At 41.4% G+C, this 20,656-nt stretch overlaps 2 protein-coding genes across 3 annotated transcripts in view; both read left to right on the plus strand.

The window, feature by feature from the left end:
• Positions 1-20,656, plus strand: part of PUS3 (pseudouridine synthase 3) — a 212,365-nt gene that overhangs the window by 64,147 nt on the left and 127,562 nt on the right. The window lies entirely within an intron of this gene.
• The window catches only part of LOC137425249 (uncharacterized), a 58,461-nt gene that overhangs the window by 28,507 nt on the left and 9,298 nt on the right, over positions 1-20,656 (plus strand). The window contains exons 9-15 of one of the 2 annotated variants that reach the window (XM_068113477.2): positions 12,346-12,380; positions 13,457-13,492; positions 13,603-13,706; positions 13,979-14,108; positions 14,212-14,319; positions 17,645-17,825; positions 18,418-18,506. In XM_068113477.2, coding sequence (XP_067969578.2) covers positions 12,346-12,380; positions 13,457-13,492; positions 13,603-13,706; positions 13,979-14,108; positions 14,212-14,319; positions 17,645-17,825; positions 18,418-18,506 — 683 coding nt within the window. The remainder of the gene's footprint in view (positions 1-12,345; positions 12,381-13,456; positions 13,493-13,602; positions 13,707-13,978; positions 14,109-14,211; positions 14,320-17,644; positions 17,826-18,417; positions 18,507-20,656) is intronic. The other variant, XM_078776447.1, reaches the window with a different exon arrangement.

Consider the following 20,656-nt stretch of genomic DNA (forward strand, 5'->3'; position numbering starts at 1 on the left):
GTTTTATTTCCCCATTGAACGTTGGCGTTGTTTCGCAGTATGTTTTTCTGTTGTCTGGCGTTGTATGTGTGATAATAATGTTCTTTCTGCTTTTGCCCTTCAATCTCTTGTCTTTGCCATCACCATGTATGTTGAGCAACAGGCAGTGATTATAAATAAATATGCTTTGGTCATATATTTCTCTTCAAAAAAGTAAGGGCAAAGGGAGTTGGATGCAGTTTCATCCATCAGTTTTGGCTTTTCTTTTTGAATGGCCCGTCCGTAAATAATTTCTTTTGTGGATGTCATTAAGGTTGTGGAGTAGGGTGTATATAATTTATTAATTTTTTTAAAATTTGAGCATGCTCCAAGGTGGCACAGCTTTCAATTATTGTGGAACACTATATTGTGTTTGGTATGGAGTTCAATACATTTAAGTAATGGGAATATATCACTTGAGGAACTATGTAAGCCTTCCCCCAAATTAGTCCGTCATGGGATTCATTTTTAGGTTATTGTTGTTGGGGTAAAATGGTGATTGAAACTGATAGCATGTGACCAACCTGGTTATAGTCTTTTGACTCGTGATAAGTCTCGCCATCTTTAAGATGGTTTGTTGGGTAATCGGACAACGTGAGAATGTACAGGACAAACAAAATCTGTGTAACTGCATAAAATAATTTCCTTGTCGAACTGTTTGTTACATCAGTACTTGTATCGTTTGTCTGTCTGTTACTTCAGTACAGGCAGTCCCTGGTTTCTGAACACGTGAGCTTTAATATTTTTTTTGTAAGCTGGATGTTTGCAAACTGGAACACAAATCCTTCGTTTTTTTACAGAAAAATGTTATTGTGCTTTTAAAATCGAAATGTACTAAATAATAATAAAACCTAAAAACGTGTACGTACAAATATATTTTGGGCTATTGACAGACACCAGTGGCAATTGAGGGAGATCCATGTGTACAAATACAGTACTTTATGGTGCGCCCAAAAAGCCAGATGCATCATGGGAACATTAATGAATCCCTGCGTTTTGCTATTCAGTGTGCTGCCCACGCATTGTTCGTTTTTCTGCATTTGAGCGTCCGACTTTCTGCGCGGTATGTTCGAAAACCTTATTTAAACATAGTTTTTACATAACATTATGAAATGTACTTTTAAAATAAAAAATGAATAATTATATGGAAGACCAAATACTGAATTTGAGTCATCAGAAGGAACCCAAAATAAATAGAGCCAAATAAGTAAATTGGAGTAAATCGAATGTTTGTAGTGTAAGGGACAACTCGGCATACAAACTTCTTCGAGTTTATGGTGAAGCAGGGTGAGCACTGTTTATTGTGCTGGTAAGGAAGGAACATTGTGGAGAGAATGGCGTGTGAAATGGGAGATGAGTGTTTGGGGCGAAGCCCGTGTGAATGGGTAATTAACTATTGACGTCCGATTTTCTGCGTTTAGTGCGCAGTTTGGTGTCTTCAAAAAAAGCCGTGTTCGTGTGAAGGGATCGAAGTGAACGTTTTAAAGTCCGAAACGTGGTTATAACGTATAATATTCATATGAACGAATTTTCGGAAGTCGTGTGTTTGTAAACCGGGGACTGTCAACTTTGTCTGCGCCTGTTCCATCGGTAATTGCATTGTCTGCCTGTTTGTTCCATCGGTAATTGCATCGTCTGCCTTGCTGTCTGTTTCATCGTAATTGCATTGTCTGCCTGTCGTGTCTGTTGCACCGTAATTGCATCGCCTGCCTTGCTGCCTGTTGCATTGTGATTGCCTATTTGTTCCATCAACTCTCAAAATCTTCCCTTGATAAACACTTGTTGCTCGTCTGTTCCATCAACTCTCAAAATCTTCCCTTGATAAACACTTGTTGCCTATCTGTTCCATCAACTCTCAAAATCTTCCCTTGATAAACACTTGTTGCCTATCTGTTCCATCAACTCTCAAAATCTTCTCTTGATAAACTCTTGTTGCCTATCTGTTCCATCAACTCTCAAAATCTTCCCTTGATAAACACTTGTTGCCTATCTGTTCCATCAACTCTCAAAATCTTCCTTTGATAAACACTTGTTGCCTATCTGTTCCATCAACTCTCAAAATCTTCCCTTGATAAACTCTTGTTGCCTATCTGTTCCATCAACTCTCAAAATCTTCCCTTGATAAACACTTGTTGCCTATCTGTTCCATCAACTCAAAATCTTCCCTTGATAAACACTTGTTGCCTATCTGTTCCATCAACTCTCAAAATCTTCCCTTGATAAACACTTGTTGCCTGTCTGTTCCATCAACTCTCAAAATCTTCCCTTGATAAACACTGGTTGCCTGTCTGTTCCATCAACTCTCAAAATCTTCCCTTGATAAACTCTTGTTGCCTGTCTGTTCCATCAACTCTCAAAATCTTCCCTTGATAAACTCTTGTTGCCTGTCTGTTCCATCAACTCTCAAAATCTTCACTTGATAAACTCTTGTTGCCTATCTGTTCCATCAACTCTCAAAATCTTCCCTTGATAAACTCTTGTTGCCTATCTGTTCCATCAACTCTCAAAATCTTCCCTTGATAAACACTTGTTGCCTATCTGTTCCATCAACTCTCAAAATCTTCCCTTGATAAACACTTGTTGCCTGTCTGTTCCATCAACTCTCAAAATCTTCCCTTGATAAACTCTTGTTGCCTATCTGTTCCGTCAACTCTCAAAATCTTCCCTTGATAAACTCTTGTTGCCTATCTGTTCCATCAACTCTCAAAATCTTCCCTTGATAAACTCTTGTTGCCTATCTGTTCCGTCAACTCTCAAAATCTTCCCTTGATAAACTTGTTGCCTGTCTGTTCCATCAACTCTCAAAATCTTCCCTTGATAAACTTGTTGCCTGTCTGTTCCATCAACTCTCAAAATCTTCCCTTGATAAACTCTTGTTGCCTATCTGTTCCATCAACTCTCAAAATCTTCCCTTGATAAACACTTGTTGCCTGTCTGTTCCATCAACTCTCAAAATCCTCCCTTGATAAACTCTTGTTGCCTATCTGTTCCATCAACTCTCAAAATCTTCCCTTGATAAACTCTTGTTGCCTGTCTGTTCCATCAACTCTCAAAATCTTCCCTTGATAAACACTTGTTGCCTGTCTGTTCCATCAACTCTCAAAATCCTCCCTTGATAAACTCTTGTTGCCTATCTGTTCCATCAACTCTCAAAATCCTCCCTTGATAAACTCTTGTTGCCTGTCTATTCCATCAACTCTCAAAATCTTCCCTTGATAAACTCTTGTTGCCTATCTGTTCCATCAACTCTCAAAATCTTCCCTTGATAAAGTCTTGTTGCCTGTCTATTCCATCAACTCTCAAAATCTTCCCTTGATAAACTCTTGTTGCCTATCTGTTCCATCAACTCTCAAAATCCTCCCTTGATAAAGTCTTGTTGCCTGTCTATTCCATCAACTCTCAAAATCTTCCCTTGATAAACACTTGTTGCCTGTCTGTTCCATCAACTCTCAAAATCTTCCCTTGATAAACACTTGTCCATGTTTTTTGTGCTCGCTATGATTTCATCAAAATAATAAACACTGGAGCTGTGGAGTTTGGGCCCAAAAAGTCGACCAGTTAGTGTTGTTTACGCTAACATCGATTGAAAACAGAGCTGGACATAACTTTGTTTACCTGGCCACGGATTAGTTTGGGGGTTTTCTGCTTGACGTTTGAGATTTGCTTATTGGTTTCTTTCTATTTGGCATTTTGTAACAGTGGTTGGTGGTTTACTGCAGTTTATGGTCGTGATGGTCAAGTTGCATTTCAGCAATCCTTGGTTCGTGAAGGGGATCTTGGCATTTCGTGAAGCAATGCCGGTACTATGTTCTGTACTATGAAATGCCGGTTGGATTGGGTGTTAATTTGACTTACATTATATTGTCACGGACCAGGTACTCATATAAACTGGGCGTTTCAACTTTCACTGAAATATGTCATGAGGCAGGTTAATTTTTACATCAATTTTAGTTCATTTTGTTTGGGAGTTTTTATTTTGGTAAATCATTAGTTACACATCACTTCCGAAAAGCAGATCTACAAACACTTCATTATAGCGGTGCGTACTTGAGCAGTGTGACGCAAAATGAAGAGGAGGGTCAACATTGTGGAAAGTGGTTAATATTTTGAGTTCAAGCAGAGACTGTCAGGGAATACGCACAAAAATAAATATATATATTTTTTAAATAGTCGCCGGCCGGGGGCATTACGTTTTCGAGTTGTCCGTCCGTGATAGGTTTTTGTTATGCTCTATAACTTAAGAATGGCTGAAGGGATCCAAGTCGACCGTGGTACAGGTACGTATAATAATGTAAAGATACAGATGAAATGATTAGATTGTGAGGTCAGAGGTCCAGTTCAGTAAAATTGTTACATAGCTAACTTGTGAACCACTGATGGGATTTTGACCAAACTTGGTATAAGTAGTATAAATGGTGATGCAGAGATGAATTGATTAGACTTTGGCATTAAAGGGTCAAAGGTCAGAGGCTGTAATAGGTTTTCGTTACCGTGATATCTTAAGAACGGCTGAAGGGAACTAGGTCAAACTTGGTACACATATGGTTGATATGCAAAGATGATCTCATTCGATTACGGCGTCAAGAGCTCAGAGGTCCCGTTCGGTAAAAAATTATGTTGCTACGCTAACTTGTGAACCAGTGACGGGATTTTGGCCAAACTTAGTACAAGTATATATTATGATGCAAAGATGAACCGATTAGATTTTGACTTCAAAGGTCAGAGGTCATGTCAGGTAAAAATGTGATACTTGAGTACAGCTGAAGGGATTTAAATCAAACTTGGTACAAGTTTGTATAATATAATGATGTGGGCAGAGGCATATCGGTTGATATGGTTTTGAAGAGTGCTGTTCTAGTTTGATTATTGAGTCTATTGACTGATCTTGGGGACCCGTCAGATTTGAGTCAAGAAAAATGTGAACAACTTTATCTGGACAAACATGCATTAAACGGCAAGCTGAGAAACTGAACCAGGAAGAAGTATCTGGGAAACTTTGGCTGAGTTTGCATTATATCTGCTAGTGGTGCAGGGGGGAGACGATCGGGGAAAATAACGACTCGACAAAGGTTTTATTCCTACTTTCCTGTAATCGTTATTATTTTATTTTTTTCCCCCGTGTGAACCTTGAAGTTTCTTTTCAAGATCCAATTGGTACTGGCAGGTGTAATAATGCAAAACAAAGCCTGGAATATAGATGCCTGGAGTGTGAAGATGCTCTACATCACCCAGTCCTGCAGACAACGTTTTATAAACACACAAGTAATGTGCATTCAATAAACTAAGAGGGTAGGGGGGATGTCTTCTTGGTTTGCTCTCCATATATCCTGCACAGACTGTTTAATCTTCAGATTCTGCCCTTTACTTGCACCAGTATTCACAATTTAATGCCCAAGGTGACATAGGAGAATGTTGAAATTCGGTGAACAGCCCGAACTGTAAAATACAGACGGTTTTGTGATACTTTTATGCCTTCGCCGACGAAGTCGCCGGAGGCATTATGTTTTCGGGTTGTCAGTCCATCCGTGATAGATTTTTGTTACTGCGATAACTTAAGAAGGCTGAAGGGACACAAGTCAAACTTGGTGCAGGTATGTAGAATGATGTAAGTATGAACTGATTGTATTTTGGGGTTGCGAGGTCGGTGTCCTGTTTCGTGAAAAAAGGTGTTACTAAGCTAACTCGTGAACCTGTGATGGCATTTTTGACCAAACTTGGTATAAGTATATATTATAATCCAAAGATGAACTGATTAGATTTCAGCATCAAGAGGTCAAAGGTCAGAGTCTGTAATAGGTTTTCGTTACCGCGATGACTTAAGAATGGCTGAAGGGAACCAAGTCAAACTTGCTACAAGCATGTATAATGGTGTCAAACAAAATGGATTATATTGTGGTGGCAAGAGATCAAAGGTCAGAGGTCATGTCAGGTAAAAATGTGATACTTGAGAACAGCTGAATGGATTTAAATCAAACTCGGTGCAAGTATGTATAATGAGGTAATAATGTGGGCGGAGGCATATCAGTCGACGTCGCGACGTTGAAGAGTGTCGTTCTGGTTCTGTTTAATGTAGGAGTGTTGAAATTCGTGTAGGATTGTTCATGTCTCTGGTAATGTTAAGGTTGAAAGGGTTTTTGCCTGTTGATGTAGAATCGGCACACAAACCGCACCCTGCTCAATATTGAACAGTTGGTCGAGGTGACTGGGCTCGATTATGTTCAAATATATTTTTGGCATTTTGATTTTGAAGAAGCCAGGGATCATCATTAGGGGTTTTATGGCAATAAAATATTGTTTTGTTGTTTATACTTATTCTTATTTTCTACCAACACCCGAGTTGACCCAAACTTCAAGGTTTTTTTATTATTATTATTATTTTATTTTTATTTGGAGCCTGGCTAATGCCCCGTGTAACTCTATATAATGGGCACTTACCACATAGTAGTTTAAATGTAAGCCACTAGTACACAACCACAGGGTGCCTGAGGCTGAAAGTGGACATTGAAGCTGGTGAAATTGGGGAAGCAAAAGTACACGTCGTGTACTGTATCTGCTTATATACAGTAATACGTACAATTATGTCAATATGGTACGTGCAAGTAGTTTCCCAACTTGCCTGAAATCCCGCGAAGCAATTTATATAAAGTTACTCACCGCACAGTTTGTTCATGTTCTTCTTTGGTCCAGTCCAGTTCTTGTAGGAACCTGGATGCGCCGCTTATGCAGAGTCCTGGTCAGTTAAAGCAGGAATTTGTAATTTGTTCAGGGTGTTCTCTTTACGAAAGAAACGTTAGAATCTTTAACATCCAGCAACGACCAGTGCTGGCAGACAAGTCCGGCTTATCCTCCATCCAAAGGACGGAACACATATTGATGCCTCGTCCTGTATGTGATACACCAGGAGGGTGGCAGTTTATACCATAGCTGAGTGAAGGTTCAAACCCAAGCTCGACAACTTAGAAGATAATATGGGTACTTCTAGACTATCCTACCAACGCATTACTGCACAGTTATTACGGAGGCTTAAATTCTGCTTTGTTTCTGGTAGAACCAAAAGGTCTGTGCTTTAAATATGTACTTCCTGCCACAAAGGATCAACATTTGTGAAGAATGGTTTGAATTGGTCTGCCTTTTGGGGGTATGAGGTGTCTTTGAGACTGTGACTGTGATTGGGGTAGGAGGTGACAGGTTGGTGGGGGAGGGGGAGGGTTTCGTGTTTCTGGAAGGCCAATGCATTGTAATTTGGCAACGGATTCCAGACTTATTTGTTAATTTCAAGCAAAATAATTTTGAAGGTTCATTTTCGACCAAATGTCACTATTAAACCACAAAAAGGAGAAATTGCTTGTGTCTACAGATTTTAAAATGGCTTAGGATTTGGTGGTCAATTTGAAAATTATATCTTTGCAAACCAATTGGTGTTCAAGATAATAGGTTTTCCCTACAAGGGCTGCAACTGCTCATGGAACTACATGGTTTAAGATTGAGGACAAAGCCCCACGCAAATGTGATTGAGGATGGTGTGACATCGAAAAGTTTTGGTTGTTGAGGTTTTATTTTTAAAGCATGGTTCATAAGATTGGAATCTATGATTTGATAAGGAAGCAATTTTACCATCCGAGGAAAGGTTGGTGGTTTGAGATTACGGTGAGACATGCAAGACTTGAGACGGGCAGGCAGGTTTTCTTTTGGAATATCATTTAATTTAGCTTTTATCCAAAAACGTGATGGGTTAAAAGTGTGGAAGATGGGTCTGTGCCACGTGGCCTTAAAAGTCCATTTCGTAGACTTGTAGGTGGGCTTTTGTCACTTGTACGAAACAAACTCCCTCGATTGAAGGGTGGGGGGGGGGGGGGGGTGGGAGGTGGGTGTGCGTGTGCACATCCGTATAATATAGTACTGTACATTAATGTTTTTGTTGCTGAATGTTAAACAAGTAAGATAACTATTTAAAACCAGGTATGGGGCTTTTCAGCTGGTCTTTAAGGTTCATACTGAAGTGGAATAAGAAGGGACAAACTGAAGACAAAATGTGAGTGTACACGTGTGTTATGCATTCATCTTGGGTTCATGGAGCTTGTACACACATCATATGAGTACACAAACATTTATATTAAACGTCGGTGTCCTTTTACATGAATTTCAAGGCTTTTCGGAAACTATGGGTTTAAACGTATGGGATTTGAACCTGAGTTTCCTACATCTTGACCCAAGGGTTTAGAACGAATGGGCCAACCTAAAGAACATTAGGCATGCACATCTCAGCACAACAAGAGGAATTGCAGGTGATTGGTGGAAACCGGTTTTCGCGGGGTGTTGTAACTGACCGTTGTGGCGAATGTGAGCAGCTGGCTTGAAATCTTAAAAGGAAGAGCACGAGACAACAGACTCAAAGACAGTTCAACAGGTGAGGAAAAGATTGGGACGAATGAATGGAGGTTTGGACTTGGAGGGTGACATGGAAAGGGGAAATGGTATTGGTTGATAAGGATCATTTTGTTGAGGTTTTTTTTATAGCCTGGTTCATAAGATTTGAATCCATGATTTGATGAGGAATCGATTTTAACATAGAAGGAAAAGGTGGTGGTTTGGAATTTTGGTGATTTGTGTGTAAGACTTGTCAGGCAGGCAGGTATTCTCTTGGGAAATTATTTTCTTTTGGTTTTATCTAAGCAAGACTGATTCAGTGCCATGATGTTCCATCTTGGTCGATTGAATAAGTTGACATGTCGGGAATTTAGAGGTTTGGTTATTATCATCGATTTTCATTTTTGGTACCTGACCACCTGTTGTTATTACCATCAAAACTCATTGGCGGTGGAGATGCCAACAATAGAATCTGGGGCAAATGCAACAACCATGATGGAGGAATTATTTTTGACTCCAATGACGTTTCTTTGCGTGTCCGTAAACAATGAGTTTGAAAATATTTATTTATTTATTTTTGGGCCTTGGAAAGGTTGAGTTGAGATGTTCATTTTGCTGCTAAATCATAGCCACAGGTGTCAGAAAAAAAAAGAAAAAAGTATAAGCTCATGGAAATCCTATTAAAACGGCTTCTTTAATATATACCTATAAAAGGCAAAAATCTCTGTGTTCTATGCACGGCCACATCTTTTAAGTTACTAACTTCAACCTCAGGGTACGAATACAACTTTGTGTGGGCAACATAGGCTATGTGGCCGCAGCCTCACTCGGAGGCGTGGGGAGGGGGTACGGGAGGGGCATGTATTCTCTGTGTAAATGTGTACCATGTAGTGCCACCTGGTGGTGGTGGCAGAGGGTATTGCAATTTCCTTTTTTTTTACCCTGGCAACAGAGGTTAAATCACTTCGTGTGGATACATTTTGGCAAACAGGATGACTAATTGGTCTGTCAGCAAAGCGATGGGTAGGCTCCACTACGTCGTTGTACAAGAATAATTTTTAAGTACTTTTCTTTTGGAAATGGGACTTCAATGAGCCTGGTGTATAAAATAGAAATCCAATTGATGTTCTGAAGGTAGAAAGGGTGATGACTGAAAATAAGTTTGCTCGTTCTCCCCTTCGTTTTGTGTCTGTTTTTGTAAACCTTTTTATCGAGGGCTGATAGTGCTGGCTTGTGTTTCGTGCTGCCTGATGCCAGTTTTCGATGTTGCTGAGAAAGCTACTCATGATTACCCTTTCCAACAGTTTGCTTCAACAATTTCTTTACATCTCATTCTTCCTCTTGCCATTCCTTATTCTTTCCCATATTTTATTTAACATCGCGCCTCTGCCTTGTCCTTTTACTCTTTCCTCCTTGTATCGCCTGCTTTTTGTCCACAACTTCTCTCCCCTCCCACCCCCCTCATCCCCTCATCCCCTCATCCCCTCATCCCCTCCCCTCCCCTCCCTTCCCTTCCCCTCCCCTCCCCTCCCCTCCCCTCCCTTCCCTTCCCCTCCCCTCCCCTCCCCTCCCCTCCCCTCCCCTCCCCTCCCCGCCCAGGCTCTGGCCTCACCCTGCAATTTTTTAAATTTTATTATTAATATGCATGTATATACACACCAATAATGTTTTACTGTAATTGTACCAGATTTGTTAATTGCCATGTTCACTGTATTATATAATGTCATCGCTTTTTTGTGCCAGGAAATCTGTTTAACCTTCTTCCTCTTCTTTCCCATCACAGGGAAACTTTAGCCTAACTACTCGTTTCAAAATGAATACCTGGTGTAATTTTGATGTCTATTTTAGATTTCACTAATGGCTAGGGTAGAGATGAGGTGCAGCTTGCTTTTGTAATTGGGATTATGTAATAGACCAAAAAACTGAAGTGACTAACTTTTAATAATTTTAAAATGGTAATGTTGATGGGAGCAATCATTGCTAGAAATAGTAATATGTTGTGATATGTTTTTATGGGGAGGAGGGCTGCTGTAAATGGAGCAAAGGTGGGAGGATAGGAGATTAAAGTAGGTGTTAGGAGCTGTAGGATGGAGGTTAAGAAAGGGATTTGAGGTTGGGAGAGGGACGTTTGGGATGGGATGTAAGGGGGAGGTTTAGGATGGGATGCAAGAGGGTGAGATTTGGGATGTGATGCAAGAGGGTGAGATTTGGGATGGGATGCAAGAGGGTGAGATTTGGGATGGGATGCAAGAGGGTGAGATTTGGGATGGGATGCAAGAGGGTGAGATTTGGGATGGGATGCAAGAGGGTGAGATTTGGGATGGGATGGAAGAGGGTGAGATTTGGGATGGGATGGAAGAGGGTGAGATTTGGGATGGGATGCAAGAGGGTGAGATTTGGGATGGGATGCAAGAGGGTGAGATTTGGGATGGGATGCAAGAGGGTGAGATTTGGGATGGGATGCAAGAGGGTGAGGTTTGGGATGGGATGCAAGAGGGTGAGATTTGGGATGGGATGCAAGAGGGTGAGATTTGGGATGGGATGCAAGAGGGTGAGATTTGGGATGTGATGCAAGAGGGTGAGATTTGGGATGTGATGCAAGAGGGTGAGATTTGGGATGTGATGCAAGAGGGTGAGATTTGGGATGGGATGCAAGAGGGTGAGATTTGGGATGGGATGGAAGAGGATGAGATTTGGGATGGGATGCAAGAGGGTGAGATTTGGGATGGGATGGAAGAGGGTGAGATTTGGGATGGGATGGAAGAGGGTGAGATTTGGGATGGGATGCAAGAGGGTGAGATTTGGGATGGGATGCAAGAGGGTGAGATTTGGGATGGGATGCAAGAGGGTGAGATTTGGGATGGGATGCAAGAGGGTGAGATTTGGGATGGGATGCAAGAGGGTGAGATTTGGTATGGGATGCAAGAGGGTGAGATTTGGGATGGGATGCAAGAGGGTGAGATTTGGGATGGGATGCAAGAGGGTGAGATTTGGGATGGGATGCAAGAGGGTGAGATTTGGGATGGGATGCAAGAGGGTGAGATTTGGGATGGGATGCAAGAGGGTGAGATTTGGGATGGGATGCAAGAGGGTGAGATTTGGGATGGGATGCAAGAGGGTGAGATTTGGGATGGGATGCAAGAGGGTGAGATTTGGGATGGGATGTAAGAGGGTGAGATTTGGGATGGGATGCAAGAGGGTGAGATTTGGGATGGGATGCAAGAGGGTGAGATTTGGGATGGGATGCAAGAGGGTGAGGTTTGGGATGGGATGCAAGGAGGAGGTTTAGGATGGGATGAAACAGGATGAGGTTTAGGATGGGATGCGACAGGGTGAGGTTTAGGATGGAATGTGACAGGGTGAGGTTTCGGATGGAATGTGACGGTGAGGTTTGGGATGAGATAGGGTAGGGTTAGGATGCTAGATGGAAAAAGGTATGAAATGCATGTTGGGTTGGGGAGGTGGTGGGAGTAGGGTTACATAGTACACAATATGTAGATGGCTGTTGAAATTCACAATTGAAATTTTGTTTTGTTAGCATTTAGAATTTTTCTTTGACAGCAAAATAGAGCAGTTAAAATATTAAATCATTGCTCATTACTTCTTCATTTGATGTCAGAAGATTCCATTAATTAACGGGGATCCTTAGTAAATGATTGCCCCCGATAATAGCAATTTTAAGGTGTTCCTCTACATTTGAAGAATCGTATTGTCGCATTTGCCAGAACTTGTGTGTTAATCATTGCTTATATAGGTCATGGTATAGTACGAGAGTGGAGACACAGAGCTGGATGTTACTAGATAAGTAACTGGTGTACTTGGAATCGCTTGAGTGAATTATTTGGTTTAAATGGGCTCTGGAGTCCCAAGGTTTTTTTGGGGGTCCTTGATGTCAGGTCCCCTTAAAGAATGCGTTTGATATGAAGGAGTCACATCTCCGTGCGTGTTTCACGTCTGCAGTGGGGGTCTACGTGGCGCCTACAGTGGGCTTGGTGGTAAGTGGTTTCGAAGCGGTGGGAAGAGGGAAAGGGTATCTGGGAGGGTTTATTTATTTATGATGGTTTCAACTCGTGCCTGGAGGTCAAAATGTGCCCACCATACCCCCATTTACCCCATCTGTTCTCCCAGTGATGTTGGAAAAAAAAAAAAATACACAAAGGCCATTACATTGCATTTTAAAAAGGTTTTGGAACTGTGAAAGTGTCATTTGATATTACTGATGTGTTCCTTGATTGTATGCTCTTTAAGTTTCAACGGCACTTCTTTCAAAATAGGAGAGGCTTGGCCTGTGAAAAACAAAAAGTTGTTGGGTTCCTATTTATTTTTATTTTTCACCATACAGTATTTGATTTATTTATTCTGTTCGAATTTTCCATCCTGCACACTGGGTATTTTGCTCATCTGTGATGTTTTGAAAATGGTCGGGTTTGTTTGGCCATTTTGAAGTGTAGTTTCACATGCTATGTTGTAGGTCAGGGAAATGGTTGGTTCATTATGGTGGGGGCATTATATGTAGCATTGCAAGGGAGTTCTCAAATGGTGTTTATCCCACCATTCTTCGGCATGCATTTTAACGTGCAAGTGTTTAGCTTTGTGGGGATATTTTTGAAGGTTATAAACAATCCAAGTAAAGGTACTGTGAAGTTACTTTGAAACAAAATGTTATTGAAAAGTATTTTGTTAAAAAAAAAAAAAACCGCGCACAATTTTGGTTGGGTAGGGGGCATGGTGAGGGTGAGATTTGTACAAAAACGGTGTTGGTTTGGTTAAGCATGCGATTTCCTCCAAAAAAAATCGATTTTTGTGACCTGGTAGTAATTCCATTGCATTTGGCACAGAGGTTACAGTTCAAATAACGAATTTTGAGTGAACCACTCGTCTAGATGATTCTTCAGTGCCACCGCCTGACGTATTGTGCAGTCTTGCATGTGACCCATAATTGCTTTGTGTGTGTTTAATAGCCTTCTCTTTCAGGTGCTTAATGTGTGGGTTAGGTCACAAATATAACTTGCTTTTTTTGTTTCTTTCCTTTTTTTCATCGTCATCGTTCCTGCTTTTATCGGCTTTGCAGGACCAGGACCACGGGAGGAGCCAGACTGTGAGCCTGGTAAGATACTTAAAACTTCCTTGAAATGCTCTGGTGGGGTGAGTTGGAGGAGACTTTCTGTGGTGAATTTGGCAGAAAATTTCAATTTTCTGTGAATGTGCCATTTGCAGATATAGACAACAGTGATAATGATACTATCTTCGTGCAAGGCCTCAGTGAAGAAATAACTGCAGAGCAGGTCGCTGAACACTTCAAGCAGATCGGTGTTATCAAGGTACATTATTATAAACCATGCAACTATTCCTGTCATGTCAATCAGCCTGGTGGTTTTGCACATCATCAAAGCTCCTGATTTTGCATGTTTGTTCTGATTTAAACGATCGAGCACAACGATCTGATTTTTACTCCATGCGTTTTTAAGGACCTAGATGCTTTGTGGTAATTGTTGGTTGATACATGGTGTGAGAATGAATAACCTTAAGTGTTGGTGTGTTCAGCGTTTAAATTTGACATCGTTCGTCCTCACTGAAGGTCTTTGTTCTGCAGATGAACAAGCGCTCTGGGAAACACATGATAAACCTGTACACAGACAGAGAGACTGGGCGACAAAAGGGAGAAGCCACAGTGTCCTTTGATGACCCTCCTTCAGCCAAAGCTGCTATCGAATGGTTTGACGGTAATAAGAGCCCAAACTTTCCTGTAGTTGTGCAGTGCATGATGTGGTATATAATGATACTGATTTTGCACAATTTTCGTCATACTTCATCTCCACTCATTAGGCAAAGAGTTCAACGGAAACAAAATCAAGGTGACTTTTGCAACACGACGACCCGACTTCGGCATGAGGGGTGGAATTGGAGGAAGGGGAAGAGGAATGGGACGAGGAGGTAATTATGATGAAATTGAAAAAGTATCTCCTCTTGTGAAAGATCTTGAAGTGCTTAGCTGTCTGTGTAACGAGATCCATGTTGATGTTGGCATGTGCAACCGCTGCAGCAAGTGCATCAACCTTATTTCCCTCCGCCCTCCCCCCTTGAAGTCCGGGCCTTGATTTGTACTCTGAATCGACTTATTTACGAGCCAACCTAAGGCATTGAGTTGCATTAGTGATTTTTTTTTTTTAAGTGTTGTTTTCAGAAATAAATGTTATTAATGTTAATTAAAAACCCGTTACAACAACTTTCCAATTTGTCGTGGATGCGTTTTAAGCAAAATGACTTTAAGAAGACAAGATGTGTCCATATGGTCGTCGTGTTTATAGTATAGGGTGAGGCAGTGGGAGAGGGATGGAAGAAGGATGGCTATGTTCCCACGGCACATTTTTGGTCCCCCTAACATAACTTTAACCTCACTTAACTACATAATGGGGACAAATATTAAACAGATCAATAAAGAACACAAATGGATAATTAAATGCACAGTTTAGGGGTACTCGCCAAAATGTAGAGCCAAGATTGCTTGTCAGGACAGGAGAGGTTGGGTTGCAGGGAGGGAAATCAGGCTTTCTTGTCTCGGATGGACTGCTCAAGTAATTTGTGGCCTGAGAAGGCGGAAGCGAGTTAAGCCTGCAGTGACACAGCGCTCCCCTTGCCATGATCAAGCTTTCAGGTGAGTCATGTGGCTAATCTGGAATAGAGAAATTTACAATTGAGCTATCGAACGGGCCTCGCCGCGAGTCTAGGCTGGAGGAGTCGCCCCCGAGGTTCCGTGCAAGTTTGTGGCAATCCGAGCGCTGGGGTAAAACGAATATTTCTATGAATACGAATCTTATGTTGAGAAAACCAAGAAGGCTAATTGCGGCTGCAAAGTTTGGTGGACAAATATTTGGTGATTGTATTACAATGTGTCAGGTGTTGATTTTTATTAAGGAGTAGTGATCGGTGATAAAATGTAGCCAGTACTTCTAATGATTCTGGTGTTTGGTTTAAATATTGTATCTCCATATGATAATAAACATGTTGAAAAAAATTTATACTCATAATTTATCTGAAAGGTTGTCCGACAAAGTAATTCAAATAATATGCACAAAGCAGCTCATTAATATTCATGACTCTCGAAGTTAACGTCGGCATCGATGCATTTAGTGTCGGGGAGAAATTAACACCTCTCTTGTTCTGACAGTCTTCACAACTACCGTCATTGTCGATTTTGCTTCGTCTTGTACTCCAAATTGACTTATCTATGAATGAAGGGGGGGGGGGGGGGGGGGAAATGGGGAAATTATCCAATTTAACTTGTAGTCGACATTCACTTATAGGCCAAAAAATGCGATACTTGTTTGCATTTGAGCAGAAATAGGTCTTTCTGCCGTTAATAATGGAAAAATATTTGAAATATGAGTTGTGTGCTGTGTACAAGCTAAACACACACTGTTTGAAACACACATTTCTGCCCTAGAATAGTGACTTGCAACAAAAAACGTGCACAAAAGATTTTGTGCCAAAAACGCTTTTATCAATAAAACAAGACTTTTTTTTGCACGAATATGGTTTCTTGTGTAATATGTGTTGTTTTGCCGTGTTCAGCCATCCTTCAGTCAGTCAGTCTGTTCATCCCACCTGTGGTTTTCCACTTCCCCCCTTACCCTTTAACATTGAACTGAAACTTGTTGCATGGATTTTTAATAAGTTCATTAATTGGGACCAGTTAGCTTGGTGTTGGCTTAGCGGTTAGTGTGCTGGCTTGGGATCCTATGATCCTGGGTTTGAATCCCGGTCGATCGCTGAATTAACGCCAGGGGGGTTGACTCAGCCTGTCATCCTTCCGAGATCGGCAAATTGAGTACCAGCTTGCTGGGATGAAGATCCCGGTGTGTACCCCGGTTTAGAATAGGTACACCGTATCCCTGCGCATCGTAAGAGCGTGACCGAGCGTCAGGAAGGGCATCGTAAGAGCGTCAGGAAGGGCATCCGGCCATAAAAACATTGCCTCAAACAGGGAACCATGATTGTCATGGGGCCCGCAAGGCTAACCCCCGCTATAGCGGGGAAAATGGCCTTAAAACGATCATTCATTCATTCATTCATTCATTCATTCATTCATTCATTCATTCATTTCAATTGGGACCGGTTGGGGACATGTATTGCAAAGCAATTCTCACTTTGCTTTTTATTATTAGAAATACATTGATATAACCCATCAACTTTAAACTACAATTAGGAGTTGAAATACACCCAAACTCGGAAGCAAAAACATTGTACACTAGTCACACCAAGGTGGTGAAAAATCATCCCATTCGCATCTTTTTGGACAGTGAGAAAGGTCGTTGTGAGCAGCTGAGTGGTTGGAATTGACATGCTAGACTTGTGGGGAGGGGTGGTGGATACTTGTCGAGGTGTTTTTTTTTTTTTTTTTTAAATAGCGTTGCCCATAGGGCGAAGCCGTTTAAGAACAGTGTTTGTCCGTCTGTATGTCCCCTCAAATGTATACCAATCAGAGCTGAGGATCTGGTCACATGATGGTGATGTGAATACGTCTGATGTCGGTACGGCGGCTGACTCTCCACATTGCAGCATTTTGAATCCAATTTTGTTCAGGCCAAACATATCGTCAAACCTGTCATATATCACAATCGCCAAGCTCTACCTTTACGTTTTTCATTCAGTGTGAAACGCAAACAAACCGATTGCTAAAATGACCATCAAATATTTAAAGCATCGGTGTTACATCTCTTCCAACAAAATGATACGTATAGGCCTTAGGCTTCATGCCTCACCTTCGGGCCGTTTCGGACAAATTAAGCCCAGGTTTCTTAATACAGCAGTGTATCGTTTCGGTAGTATCGTTTTCGTAATGGTAATAATAATAATATAGTAAATGGCCATAATACTTTAATCCCAATGTTGTGAATACAAAGTTAATGAACTGAAGCGGTGTGTGGCTCATGAATCAATGATGAGCGGTGTGCGGTACTAATAACCGTGGGAGTAAGGAATTCTCGGTTTTTTTATGGCGTGTTATTAACCCAATCCTTGTGGGGTATAAAGATTACAGTAGATCTTCCCTCAGTTCTGTAAGTAAAACTTTACCTCATGGATGTCTGGATTCCTCCAACTTTTTGTTTAATGTTATAAACTGCATTAGCGACTGTTTAAAAAGCTAATCATGTGTATTTGTGTTTTATAATATTTTACAAGCCCGGCTACTCCACTGTTGGACTGTTAGACTTTCATTCTCTTCCCTCACCCTCCCACACTGATTCTCCTACTTCAGGACCAATGTGGCGAGAAGGTGGTGGCGGTAATAGTGGTGGCGGTGGTGGCGGCGGTGGCGGAGCTGGCGGTGGCGGAGCTGGCGCTGGCGGTGGCGGCGCTGGCTTTGGAGGAGGTCGTGGGGGTGGACCTATGGGAGGCCATCCACAAGCACGAGAGGGGGATTGGCAGTGCCCAAACCCGTAAGGACTTTTGATTTACCATTTCGATCTGCAATTTGGCTCCCAAAATATTTTTTAAACTCAACTGGACGATGTCCAGCTAAGTTTTTGTTGACACCCAGTGTCCGTCGTCCGTCTGTCTCTGTCTGTCTGTCGTCTGAAAACAATTCGACGTCTATGCTCTAAAAGTCACAAATATTGATGAAGTTTGATGAAACTTGTTATGTAGCATCTTTAAGACATAAACTAGTTTGGGATTGCATTTGGGCGTTGCATGCCCAAAAATGGGCGCGGCAGGGTGGCCATATTGAAAAATCAATTTTTGCTATATATTTTTAGCACATATCAACTATATAGTTTGTGGTTCTATTATGCATATTCTAACCATATTGATATAGACCAGTTGAGTTCAGGTTCCCTGGAACCTCGAGTTTATTCTATACAGTACTTTATTGCACTTTTATTCTTTCATTGCCCCTTCTTACTCGGTGTTGCTACTTAATATTTGATACCCCCACAAGCTTCTTTTTTTTCTTCTTGTGTTAAATTGTTCGTTGGTTTGTACAACTGCCCCTCACCCCCCACTCCCCCCACTTCACCTTTTTTTCCCCAGCACCTGTGGAAATGTGAATTTTTCTTGGCGCAACGAGTGCAACCAGTGCAAAGCACCTCGCCCAGAAGCTGGTGGTGGTGGTGGTGGTGGTGAGTTTGTGACTCTTACACAAAGCACTAAAATTGATCTGTGATGGCTTGATCTTCAGTGATGATTAATTGCTAAATCGCATGCATACACACTTAGGTTAAGGCATTTGAGATTATCAATTGTTGGAAAGTATAGTAGGGTGGCTTAGCAAAATTACCGTTACACGGTGGACAAAATCACCAAATTTGGCATGAACACTCCTAATGACCTATTAATCAATATTAGCCGAGGAGCCCTCGCGAATTTTTACGCATATTCGTGTAAAACCAAAAAATCCAAAATGGCCGCCATCCAGTAATTAAAAACACATTTCCCGGGTTATATAAGTCATGGATAGCAAAAATTGGTATCAAAATATAAATTTTTAGGACACTGAATGTGTATTTTGATATTACAATATCACCAGTAAATTTAAAGGGACATTCAGTGATTTCATGTGAAGGGCGCCCTCAATGTTAGGGGGGGGGGGAAGCTTTTGGCTTGAATACATTGCTTATAACTCCAGGTCATCAATTATTGCGAATGATAAGCTGTAAACATTGTACCCTGGAAATACAACATTATCATTAGGAGTGCAAAATATCGAGCCCAAGAATTGGGCGTGTCGCTTATTGGATGTCACGCCTACCATTACAATCAGTATCCACTATAAACCAATGAGAGGTTTAGATTAAGACTTAATCTAAACCTCATTGGTTTATAGTGGATACTGATTGTAATGGTAGGCGTGACATCCAATAAGCGACACGCCCAATTCTTGGGCTCGATATTTTGCACTCCTAATGGTTATCCTTTCTGGTCGGATCCAGCTTGGACTCGACTATTAAGTACATATGTACACCTGATATAGGCTGCACATTAATCAAAACAAAACACTGAAACAAAAAAAAGCCGACTTGGAGGTACATGTAAGCAAAGTATGTCATTTGTTTTTGAAAAAATGAGGATGCCCCCAAAAGTCTCTGGTACTGCATATTGATATAGCTTTATATATTACAATACTCCTGGTCTAAAAAAAACCTCCCAGTCCCACTTGGGATGAGGGGAATTTGTAGCCACACAATCATGAAACTTATAACCACTACATGATATAATTGACCTCAGTCATCAACTTTTAAAGAAAATAATTTTAAAAAATTGAGTGTACAAGTACTTTGGTCATTCAGTAGTGAGCATGGGGGATTTCTGTTGAACAAAAGTATATTATAATGTTCAGTGTGCAATGTGCACATCCTTACTTTCTCAGTAATCTAGACATCTGCAATGTTCTTATTTACTTGTCTATTTAATACATGGGCAAACACAACGTTTTGAGCAGACAAGATTGGCATTGCCACATTTGCATGTGGTACAGTCTCCTTTGCAACCACATTTGATTAGTTCTCTGCATGCTCTGGAAACCTCTGGCATTGATATCCAAACTGGTACCCATACATCTGACACCTTGGTCCATGCAAATGTCTGTGGAGAAGGAACCACTTGCTGTGTCTGTGTGCTGGTTGTCCAGATTCCGGCTTGGTACAATGCCCGCCGGGCATGTTGAAGAAGAGCATCCTGTGTGGGTGGTATTCTGTCCATTGATCGATTCTTCTGGCAGAAGAGTTCCTGTCTTGCTTCATTGACGGAGCTCAAGGGACTTGTTCTATCATACAAGATGATGATTAGTCTCTCGATCTTCTGGAAGTGATCAGCGTCTGTATAAAGAAGCTCAAAGGGGTGACGAGCCAGATACACAAATGTTTCTGTGATGTCTTCATAGGCTTGCCAAGCCTGCCAGGCTGACTTCTTGCCCTTACCTTGGAAGGCTGATGTGGTATCACATCCAGAAAGGGCATGAAATACTGGTAGAGCTTGTGATCTTGTTTCCCCAAGTCTGTCACATATGGCATTGATACTGTAAAATCTGTAATTCTTGCCCATTCCAAAGGCAACCCAGATGTCTACCAATGGCTGAGTGACCATGAGATCATAAAATGTACCAATAAGTATGACTACAACGTCTGTGTCAACAGTGCGCACTTTAATAGTCTTCATATCTTGCTCTAGTGCATGCACGATGTGCACTATGACCCTCGTATCTGCTTCCTCATGGTTGCAGTTCAGCATGGCGTTGATGGTGCCTGTGGATACTACAGATTCACCTGATGTG

The sequence above is a fragment of the Myxine glutinosa genome, chromosome 4 (assembly GCF_964187855.1).
Source record: "Myxine glutinosa chromosome 4, kmMyxGlut1.1, whole genome shotgun sequence".
NCBI lineage: Eukaryota > Metazoa > Chordata > Myxini > Myxiniformes > Myxinidae > Myxine > Myxine glutinosa.